General features: G+C 28.3%; 1 protein-coding gene across 2 annotated transcripts in view; it reads right to left on the bottom strand.

Annotated features, from left to right (window-relative positions):
* Positions 1 to 5635: 5635 nt before the first annotated feature.
* LOC107457563 (RILP-like protein homolog) overlaps positions 5636 to 12297 on the bottom strand; it is a 37685-nt gene continuing 31023 nt past the window's right edge. The window contains exon 7 of one of the 2 annotated variants that reach the window (XM_016075743.4): positions 5636 to 6954. In XM_016075743.4, the coding sequence (XP_015931229.1) occupies positions 6882 to 6954 (73 nt within the window). In that variant the 3' untranslated portion in view covers positions 5636 to 6881. The remainder of the gene's footprint in view (positions 6955 to 12297) is intronic. The other variant, XM_016075744.4, reaches the window with a different exon arrangement.

The following is a 12297-nucleotide window of genomic DNA, read 5'->3' as shown; positions in this document are numbered from 1 at the left end:
TTGTAGTACCTTATTACTACAGTATACTGTGGAACAGAGAGTGGTCGCTGTTTCACAGTATAATGTCGTGTCAAGTGAAGAAAGTTTTTTTTTTATTAAAAAAAAGTCTTTTTCTATTAATATTTCCTTAATTTCTTAAATTTTCTTCTTGTCTTCTATGTGTATTTATTTGTCTTTTTATAAATATATAAATTATATATACAGTCAGCTTTTATACATTTATCTAAATTTTTTTTAAATTTAAGTTCCAGATAAATTAATCTTTAGAATTATTTTTCAGCTTGTTCTATTTATGATTTCTGAAATGTAAAGTTAATATTGGCTATCACGTCATTCAAAAGCACATTGACTCTTACAATGTAATATTAATAATGTAAAACTTAAACGTGTCTTTTTTTTCTAATAATTTTTTTTAAATATAATGAAAAAATATTATAATAATTTTTTTAAAATTTTTTTTTTCTTTAGCTTTTTAAATGTTAATTCAGGCTATTTTTAAGTTTGGATAAATTCATCTTAGACTAATTTTCTTTTGTTATTTCGATTAGTTCGCTAGAATTATGGGGCATACATAATGATTGAATGATTTTACTGGCCTATGTGCACGTTACACCATGCTTCGATTTCTTTATGTAACCATTCCCTTTCTCGTGACATACTGGAGAAAGAAACTGCCTAGGAAATAGTAGATACAATTTTATTTTCGACATAAAAACAAACCAGAATTTAGCGCAAAACAGTTGTAGTCTAAATAACACACAATGTACAGCTATGAATCACTGGTTGGGTCATTAGAAAAACACCCTTACCAATTCAGGATTGTGGGTAGTTAATCAGAAACAAATTGGAGGTATCAACAACTAAAAAATATTATTCAAAACAATGGGAACAGTATTACTGATACCATTGTTATAATGGTATCAGTATCCCCAACATTCTGGAGGTCTGAAGGATGTTGGGGATACTGATATTACGCAGTGATCGCGAAAAGTCGTAATGGCTCAGGGGATAGAGCGTTCGCTTTCCAATGAGGTGGATGAACCGGGTTCGAATCCCAGCGATGGCTGGTCGATACGAATTCCACATACGGCTTGCGCCGACCACAGTGCTGACGTAAAATATCCTCAGTGGTAAGCGGATCCTGGGTTAGAGTCCCTGTAGTGTATCTACCACTACAAAAATACAACCCCTATTCACTTGTATATAAGACATGTTAACTCGATTCTATGAGGGGATACCTTTTCATAGATGAAGGTTGACATTGTCGACAACTACTATTCCACACATTGGTGACCCGGACGTGATATGAACACGCCTACTTCAATGGATGGTCCACATTAAACAGTTGACTTGCTACTTGTGACTGCAACATCATCCACCTCCGCGAGCTGTTTCTACTTAATCTCGATCACACACAACGTATTCACTCGACTGCTAAAGGCGACACAGGAACGACCACGACTGTGAACTTAATACACCTCTCACGATCAGCACTCAAAAGCACGGTGATCTTAATACAGCTCTCCCAACATCTCACAAAACAGCAATGAATCAACTAGTGGTATTCGTTCATCGAATTCTATCACAGCTATAATGCTGGAGGGGGAGTATTGCAGTGTATCTATCACTACAGTACCTTTGCAGTCAGGCTAACATTTATCTTTGCCAACTCATTATTTTTTTCTTTGCCATCAGGAGCCCAAGAAAGAGAAACACACTATCATTTTTCGCTTGTTATTCTCAGTACATGTCCCGCCCATTTCCATTTTCTCATATTGATTTTCACTTCGATTTTAGTTGGCTTTGCTACTTTGAATAATGTTTTCGTTTCTAATTTTAACAGGTCTAAAGATTTCGAAAATTTTTCTGAGAGTTATTTTGTAAGACCTCAATTTTTTAGATGTCTAACTTTCTAAGGCATCACATTTCAGAATCACATAATAAAATTGCTCCAACGATTCGATTGTTCTACGGATATTCTTGTTTTGTATTGAATGCTTGTTGACTTCCAGAATTTTGAGGGAATTTTTTCAAATCTGCAAAGGGGAATATTGTATTATTCAAGAAAAATAAAACATTTTAGCAAGCTTGATTAAGAATATGTTAAGAATTCTTATTTAATTCTTCTTCAGCTCATGTTTTTTTTCTTTTTTTTAAAAATTTTTTATAGTATGTAAATACTTAATATTTCAAACTATTAAAAAAAAATGCTAAAAATGATTTTATTTAATCTCGGATAAAAAGTGTTTTATTTAAGAAAGTAAAGGGTTAGAGTATTCTAATAACATTAGGCATTTTTTAGGAAGATGTTTTTGCAGGACATTGGAATGAAACAAATTTATGAAAATTAGACATGTTATTGAAATTAAAATCAATCAATTCAAAATTTTAAAGGTTCAACTACTGAATTGTAAAAATTACTATTTTTTCAAGCTATACAAAAGAAAATGGCGGCTGTACAGACTTAGTCAATTAAACCTTTTTATTGAAGGGTATATGATTGAAACAGAAGGAAGTTCCTAGTTAAGGAAAAAAAATTATTATAACTAATGTATTTGCGAATGGCTATAGTAATTATTTTTGATATACAAATTTTTGAAAAAATTGCACATATTTTCTAAAAAAAATACATATAATTCTAACCAAAAAATTGTTTATAACAAAAACTATGCAATAAAATGAAATGCCATGTTCAGTCAGTGATCAGAAAGCTCTAGGGACGTTTGATGGCAAGTAAGAATGCCATTTTAATTACACAGTTCAAATCTAAAATCAATCTGTGAAGATGTGTTTGAGCTACGATTTTGTAGTTTTAACAAAAATACTGTTGAAGTTTTCTGGACGCATGAAGTGGACCGAGGGGATTACTCAAAATTTTGAAATTAAGCACTTGCCCTGTTCGTAGATAATTGTTTCATAATTTTAAAATATTACAAAATTTTCTCAAAGGAAAATTCTTTCTTTTTTCATAATCTCAGAGTGGTGAGGTCTGTTAACAGTCTTCACAAGTACTAAGAACATTTGGATCTTAATATGTAGATGATTCTAACTAGGACTTCCTATTCTAGTGATGGTGTGTATAAGTATAATGAGTAGATAGATACAGGAAACCCATCTCATATGAAGTGATAAATGGGCAACTGCTATGCTATTTACAAATACAATGGAAGGTGTGTATAAACAATATGAGAAGGTAGAGACAGGAAACTAATCTTATTTGAAGTGACGAATGTGCAACTAATCTCCCATTTATAAATATGATTTTAATTTAGAGAAAATATTCCATCCCAGAGTTTTTAAACATAGCAGACCATTGATCTTCCTATAAAAACATATAAGTTTTAGTACTAAAATATATGCTTTTTTATTATTAGCACTGAAAAACCTTGGATTCTATGTCATAAATAAAACAGGATGATTACATAATGAAGGTTAAGAGATTTATAGAAACAAAATAAAAAACAACTCATTCAAAAAAATATTTATTATTTTTCATTTCATACATTCACATTTCCTTTAATTTTCTGATGGAAAAGAATTCACATCAATTTACTATCATGATTTTGACTAAATCTACATTTTAAAGGGATATTAGAATTGATTTTATGAACAATTTTCAGCTTTTAGGTATACCAGGTATGAAATTGTATGCAGAAGTATTTCATTTGCATGAAGAAGAAAAAAAACTATAAAAATAATAATACTGAAATTGATTTTTCAAACTAATGGTTAAACTACATATGAAATCAAATTTAGTTGTCATATTTTTAAGAGAAAAAGAGTACACTACAAAGGCAAAAAAAAAACTTTCCTGTAGCAAAAAAATAAATAAATAAAATAAAAATAAATAATTTTTATGTACAGAGACTTAAAAAATCATCATCAATAAATTTTTAAGTTAACGGCCACATTTTTATGTGGTAAGATGCTATCTTAATGGTTTGAAAGGGGATATTGATTGCTATTGCTACTGATGAACTGAGTAATGAAATAAGACTAGAAAACATACTTTTTTAAACGAACATATCATTTTCTCTAACTATTATGAACTTTTGACTCTCAAAATAGGAGGCAGCAGATACTAGGAAAATATGGTCCCATTAGTTTATTCAAAAGAGCAGTGAAAATTTTGGTTTCCTTAAAAGTTACTTCTTTAATTTCCGTCATATCTGTAGGCACTTTTTAACAAATCAAAAACTTCTACTAGTACCTTCTTTAGTACCTACTTTCATTTATAAAACATATTAACCTGAAGGTAATATGATGTAAAAAAAAATTTCATGAGAATATTTTTTTAAAAATTTCATTTAGAAAATTATAAGGTTTTTCAATAATTTTTTATGAGTATATTTTTATAAGTTAATTTAGTAAAAATTGAAAAACTTTTGAATTATAATGTACACAAATAATTTTACTTTCCATTATTAAAACTTCAAATTATTAACTCCATAGCCTTGTAATTTTGAACCCAATCCAGAAGACAAGGGAACTCATGGATCAACAATATTTGGATTGACGTTTTTTTTAAAAAGCATCAGAAATTAGGATGTAACCATGTTTTTGATGCATTCTAGTTATTTGTTCAGAATTATGAGATTCCAAATGTAAAATATTAATCTAACCATATGTAGAGATACCAAAATCTTAACAACCCCTAGTCCTACTAATACTAACAATTAAGCATGTTTTAAGAAATGCCCTTTGAGCCATTAAGATAGCATTATAATACATGAAAATTTGATCATTAAAGCAAAATCTATTCATATTGGTAATTTTTTCCCCCTTGCTCTCTGATAAATACATATGTTTTATCAGAATGTAAGGTACACAACAAGCTGCAACATAGTAATTGCTCCTAAATCATTAAAAATTGGTACTTAGGGCTTGATGCAGCTGAGAACTTCATTATTTTTCTGCTAACATCAAGAATTTTGATTGACTTTTTTCAACATGATATGCTTTTGAAGAGATAAGGAACAATAATTTTTTTTTTCTTCAGAAATTATCAATACAAAGATATGAAATTCTTATTCTCTAGTTAGTAACTATTATATCGTTAATAACTACTAAAAAACAAAATCAATAAATAATTTTAAAATAACTAATAAGAAGTTCATTTACAATGTTCTTTTACATTTTTCCTTGCATCAAAATTTTTATAAAAATGAAAAACTTTTTAGAAAATATCACATGCTAAATTTCGTAAAAAAAATTGTTGGAAGAATTTTTTCATCAATAATAAAAATATAAAAAATGCCAAGTTTAAGTCTTTCTTTTTAAATACTTGATTTTGAAAAATGGGGATATGAAAGACATTGTTTTTTATAGTTAAAGAATTTAAACAAATAATAATAGAATATAAAACAATATTTTTTTTTTTTTGCAATTCTCCCTTTTTTTACCACTTTGCAATATAATTTTTTTATATTTAATATTTTTATGAACAACTCTGATAGTATTTTACCCCTCATCTTTACTATTTTTTTATTTATTGGCACTTTCATTAGGGTTGTTGATTCGTTTTCTAAAAACTTTAAAAAAAAAAATTTCTTGTTTCACCAAAGCCTTTAGACACTACTTTGAAATATAACTTTTTTTTATTACTTATATGGCTATTATTTAGTTAGTCATTCAGTTTTTATATTTTTATAGACAATTTTTCATAATTTTTTATATATCATTTTTATTTTTCTGCAAGGAGAGATTCAGGTAAGCATTCGTTACGTTTCTTATGATGCTGCATTTTCCCAGTAAGTAAGGCAATATGGAAAACTGAGAATTCCCCCATCAAATATTTAAAACAGATTGTTATTAAAATATCATAGGAATTAAAAAGAATTTTTCCGTTGTATTTTTTTCCTCACTTAATTAAATCAGTTTTTTTAAACCTTTATCATTATTATTTTTGTTTCTTAAGTACTGATTCTGATAAATTTTTGTTTTTATTACGGCATTTTTGTTTTTTATTAAGGTTTGGAAACTTATTTCCGGAAAAAAAGTCTATATATTAAACCGAGATTTTAGGTACATAGATATCTAGAATTTAGGATAATTAGCTCATCCTCATGCATCCCGAATAATCAAACCTTTACAGTATGTATTAAATAGGGTTTTATTTTAATTATTCAAGAAAAGTACTTTGAAACTATATACTTAAAATTTTTATTCAAAATATTTAAGCTTAATTAACTTTTATTACGTTTTTTAAATGAGGGATTATTGCATGACAATTTTATTTTATTAATACATGGCACTAAAATAACTAGTATAAAAGATAACCATTTGAGAAAATCATAACACTGTTTTAGTAGCAATAAGCCCTAAAAAGAAATTTTAAATAAAAACAAAGATTACAAATTGATAATTACATTTGTTTCTTTTTATCACAGAATATTGAATAAAACAGTGTAAAATACTTTAAAGATACATAACATTTAGGATACATAAATAAATGAAAAGATAATTTTTCAATGCATCATATTATATAAGATACATCAGCTAGTTGCATGGAATACAAAAAATCTTACAAAAGATGTAAAAAAATATAAAATTTTATAAATTTGTTTTGAATTGCATTTTCAGATTATTAAGCTTCATTGCTAGGCTGCACTACAAAATCTAAGAGCTGTGTTACAATATGGCTAAAATAAGAGCAATGAAAGTCATTAAATTTCAAGCACACATAGCTTTCACAAAAAACACAAATTGCTGACTTAAAAAGAAGAAATATCTAACATTTCAAACTAAATAAATAGTTTTCTATCAACAAGAAATAATATATCAAGCCTTGGTATAACAACTGAAGTTCTCATCAAAAACACAGAAGGTGGCACTAGTTGGAACTCCAAAGACAAAAGCACTTCACATTAACTTTGGCCAGGTCACCGAGGGGAAGCTGAAAATTGCACTAGTGATTCAGGTCTATCCACTGAGAATCGTCGAAGAAAATGAAAACTGAACAACACAAAATAAAAGTGCAAACAAAAATTAGGAACATGCATTAAGCTTACACAAGACCCTTAGCCACTCACCAAATTAAATGATTTTTATATGTGCATGTTAACAAAAAAATAACTAAAAAATAAAATTTTCAACAATGAGAATTTAGTAAAACAGTAGGACCTACATATAATCTTATATTTACAGAGATTCTGGATTCTACATGAAAATTGCGTCTTTTGTTTGGTGCGATATAAATGAGCTCTTTAAATGAGCAAGTTTTTTTTCTTCACTTTTTCACACATTTAACAAAAAAAATAATTTTCAATGTATAAAATAATGAAAAACAATTTTAAAAATGAAAAAGGCATTAACATTGTAACATTTGGTACTTTTCAATAGTGCATTAAAAAATTTGAAAGTTTTTGACATATGGTTCCAGGATAGTTTTTCACTTCACTGTGAATATATATCTTTTGGTTTCGCACATTTTTGGTTCCAATAAGCTACTCTTTCTGTGACATAGCGCAGCAGAATGATCTTTTAACCCTTATTTTGTTTGATGAATTTCTCCCCCCCCCCCCAAAAAAAAAAAAAATTTCGGAAATTTTTTTANATGAATTTCCCCCCCCCCCCCCAAAAAAAAAAAAAATTTCGGAAATTTTTTTACTCGTTACCAAAATTGTTAAGCTTTTATTGACTTCCATTCGAACCAGTTCATTTTTGATTTCAACCGTTATCATAATTAGAGGTTTTCTTAGTTGCTCCTCATTCAAGAAAAAATTATCCGGTTCTAATTTGTACCAATTAATTTCATAATTATTTTCTCAAGAATTATTGATTCCTCGATTTGTTTTTGTCTTACCGATCTAGATTGATTTTTCTTAGCATAACATGCCTTTTTGATGTGAAAGATTTGCTTACAAAACCCGCATTTAGCAGAAATAAACTCTGAATTAAATTTATTATGATTACCCAAACAATGCAAACAGAAATCCTTACAATCTGCTTCACTTTGAACGAAGCACATCTTGGTTTTTGATTTCGGATTGGAATACTTATAGGATGACCTACTTAAAGATATTTTCTGAGCTTCGTGAGTTTCGTTTTGCCACTCCTTTAATGATCTCAAATGCAGTTTTCTGTGCCTTCTCCATGGTCAAAGCTTTTTTTAGGGTTTTTCTAAATCAATGTCATCTCTAAATAATCGATCAAGAATTGACAGATCCCTTAATCCTGACACAAAAACATCTCTGAGCATAGTGTTAAGCATATTTTCTGAATATTCACATTGAATAGCTAAAGTGAGTAATTCTGCGATATTATTATTTATTGTTTCCTCCTTGATTTGTTTACGATTAAGAAACAAATGACGGCATGAAATTATTAAGGCTCTAGGATTAAGATGATTTTTTAATTTCGTTTTCAGCACGTCAAAACTTTTATCTGTTGAGTTTTCTGGTGAAATAAAATTTTTTAACAATTTATATAGTTTAACTTGAAATTTGCTATCAGTACTTTCGTACGTCTACCCTCTCTGACGTTTTGAGCGTCACGATATGTTTAAAATTGTTCTAGAAACAAATCGAAGCTTTCAGCAGTTGCATCAAATTTTTCAAAACATACATAAATTTTTTCAGCATTTTTTGTTTGGGTTTTTTTATTTACAGCCTTTATAAGGGCTTCATTTTGCCTTATTAATTTATCAACTAAATTCTCCACTTGAATTTATAAAGAAAATTCTGCTTCTACCTGTGCAGTCTTCAGGAAACTCCCTAATCTAATCAGAAGATTTATTGTCAGGAAACTCCCACTTTAATTTGTATTTGGAAATGCTGGATTTGTCATTTCCCGCTCCTAACTGTGATGTTTTGTTTATTTTATAGGGAATGCGGGTTCATGTCAATTAGTTGTGTTATCCATTTAGCATATTTTATTACAAATAACACATGAAACAAATTAGGGAAATGGCCGAATGGTTGACTGCCAGCAATCAGATCCTTTATGATCTCTGTTGTCTTTACATATCATACCCACGTAATTACACATCACCAAACGTCATCTCTCGGTATAAAAGGATATTCTTATTATTATTTATACATTACAAAATATTCTTCAAATTTGCACTCTATGAACACGCATGTGTTGTAAATTTTACGAAAAAGCAACCATGTAGCGAAAAACCTTGATTAAAAACAAAAACTGTAATGTGATTTCCCATTCACTCATTCCATAGTGTGAAGAAGGGTTGAAAGGAGAAAAGAAAAAAAAGGGTTAAAAGGAAAAAAGTGTATTAAAACCATCATATAGTTTGAGTATACACGCAAGATAAAGCATTTTTAGAACATTTGCTCACAATTTATTTTTATGGATATTTTTGCAGGAAAGCTATGACATATTAGCATTTAAAAAGTATATATTTATGTTTATTTAAAGAAATGCATATTCCCAAGTAGTTTAAAAGTACAAAATTTTTATGAGAATATTTTTTTATTTAGTTCTATTCAAATTAAATCTATTTATAGTAATAATAACAAAATGAAACTTTAAAAAAGATTATTCAGGCTTGTTTTTTTTTTTTTTTTTTTTTTTAAAAAAAAAAAGAAACTCACTTAATTTAATCTTAGTACCAATCTTGCTCATTAAGTGTTTAATGATGAATATCAAATTAAACAGAATTTTGAAAAATTAAATGTATTTCTGATTTCTCAATAAAGACTATTTGGAAGCAAGTCAGTTGTTTCTTTTTCTCTTCTTTAAATGTTTTGTACTTGTTTAACAAGTAAATAATTTTGTACTTGTTTAACAAGCAACTGAATTTAATGAGCATCTTTCTGTTTCTGGTGTTTCTTGCTAAATACATATCTGACAGTATTTTTCTGTTTGAGGATAATATGCTATGTTTGGTGCAGTATTATAAATCTTATTTTAGTTTTGAAATAAACAATTTCTACAAATTTGAATAGTGAAACATTATTGAATATATTTAGAATTTTTTTTATTTATTTAATACTGCTGAGATAAATTTTTAGCAGTGACAAAAATGTGTTTACAGCATATTTAAATAGTTAAAATAACCTATTTAGAAATAAAACTTTTTATTTCAAATGACATTTTAATAATGTTAACTAAAATTAAATTTGAATTAATAAGTAAAGTAAAAAAACAATTAGTATTACAGGATATGTTACCAAATTTTTCAACAAAAAACAAGCATTCATAAAATATTTTAAAACGCTTTTTCACGGTAAAAAATATTTAAGCTATGCTAACTAAAAAAATTGTCTTCTTAAAGTTGAAAATTCTTTATATATACATAAAATTGACAAATCGCTAAAATATTTTCTTACATAATCATAATAGAATAACTTTATTCCGGCAAAGAGTTCAATTCTTGTTTTTATTCGCCACCATAAAGACATTTTATGCATAATTTAAAATTAAAGTAAGTTACAGTTTAATTAAGAAAATTTATTGGGCGTATGCTTTAGATTTAAAAAGGATTTATTTATTTTAATACATACTCAACAAAACCATGTATAAAAATAATGTTATTGATTATACAGAATTGATAAAGATATGTAGAGATTTAAGCAAGCTAAAAAATACTAAATAAACTCATATTACAAATGTAAATTAGTGAAAGGCTACTACTAAAATTTTATTAAAAATTGTTTTTTGCTTCAATACTTTTTTATCAAATAATTAAAAAAAATAATTCCACTATTTTTGAAATGAAAAGGTAGAGGATATTGCAACTAAACATTTCTGTTAGAAGTTCTGTATGTTCCCATATTTATTGCATATGTTACCGGCAAAGTATGAAACGCCGGCATTGTATAGAATGACTAGGCATTGTATAGAATGCCTGACGTTTTTAGGCAAAGCATGAAATGTGAGAAGTATTACATACTTTGCCTACGCATTGTATAGAATGCCTAGGTATTCTATACAATGCCGGATGCTATTTAGGCAAAGTATGGAATAAACGTCCTGATGAGGTTATTATGTAAATGATGTGCATGTTACTGTGAAGAAGCGAAATTGGTGGTTGTTGGCTTTCACCGGTGAATGTTGACAATCACATAGTCGCTTTGGTGAATGTCCGAAAATATTAATTACATCCGATTTGATATTTAATTTATTATAGGATATAATTGCATTTATTTGATATTTTAATACTTACTGACGATAGATTAGAAGAAACATCAGAGTTTGGAGTATCGGGCAAATGTATACCGGGCAATGGCACTTGACCTTAAAAAAACAGTGTAGGGTATACCGGACAAATGTATACCGTGCAATGGCGCTTAACTAGACCTAGTATATATTTCGGACATTCACCAAAGGTCCCGTCATACTAGTTCTTGTTAAGTGCCATTGCCCGGTATACCTTACACTGACGTTTATTGTAAGGTCAAGTGCCACTGCCTGGTATACATTTGCCCGTAATACCCTACACTGATGTTTTTTTAAGATCAAGTGCCACTGCCCGGTATACCCTACACTGATGCTTCTTCTAATCTATCGTCAGTAAGTATTAAAATATCGAATAAATGTAAAACTACGGATTTCGGTCATTCACAGCAACATGCATTTCTCAAAAATAAAAATATTATTCTGAAAAAATACTGAGAGTGCCATTGTAAAACATTTATTCAAAATGTGGAAAGAAAATTAAAAAGTTACGCAAAACAAAATTTAAGCCTTTCTTATTAAGGGAAACAAAAGTTTCATATAAAAAATATGAATTTAACCTACTTGTTGCAACATGGCAGGCTTGAATGAAATTTTGAATTACGTTTCATTACATTTTTCCATGTAAATTTCATTAAATTCTTCCATTTCCATGTAGCACAGCAAAAAAATAATTTTTGTTATTAGTCAAAAGTCACGAGCCTTGCCAAGTGATATTTGAAACGAATCGGAGATGCATTTTATACTTTGCCAATTTCTCATTTAGTAATCAATAGAATGCCTAGGAAATGTGTGAAATATAAATCATTTCATACTTTGCCGGCTAATTTTAGGCATTCTATACAATGCCTAGTCTTTCTATACAATGCCAGATTTCATACTTTGCCGGTAACACATATAACAAATCTGAGATTATTGTTTCATTATTTGAATTGTTTTTAAATCAAATGATAGAGATGAATTATATTTTTTCAAAACGACAAATCTGAATGACATAAGATTTAACACTATATTTGTTAAATATTAAAAAAGTGAAGAGCCCCGTAATTCATATTTTTCCAACTCTTGCCTCTAAAAATTTTAATTTTTTTTCCTTATGAAACTACCTAAGAGAACTAAAAATTCTAACAGTAAATCAATAAAACTAGCAATTAGTCTTAT

This window comes from Parasteatoda tepidariorum, chromosome X2, assembly GCF_043381705.1.
Source record: "Parasteatoda tepidariorum isolate YZ-2023 chromosome X2, CAS_Ptep_4.0, whole genome shotgun sequence".
Classification (NCBI taxonomy): domain Eukaryota; kingdom Metazoa; phylum Arthropoda; class Arachnida; order Araneae; family Theridiidae; genus Parasteatoda; species Parasteatoda tepidariorum.
The sequence above is the reverse complement of the archived record's forward strand: the minus strand, read 5'-3'. Positions and strand labels throughout refer to the sequence as shown.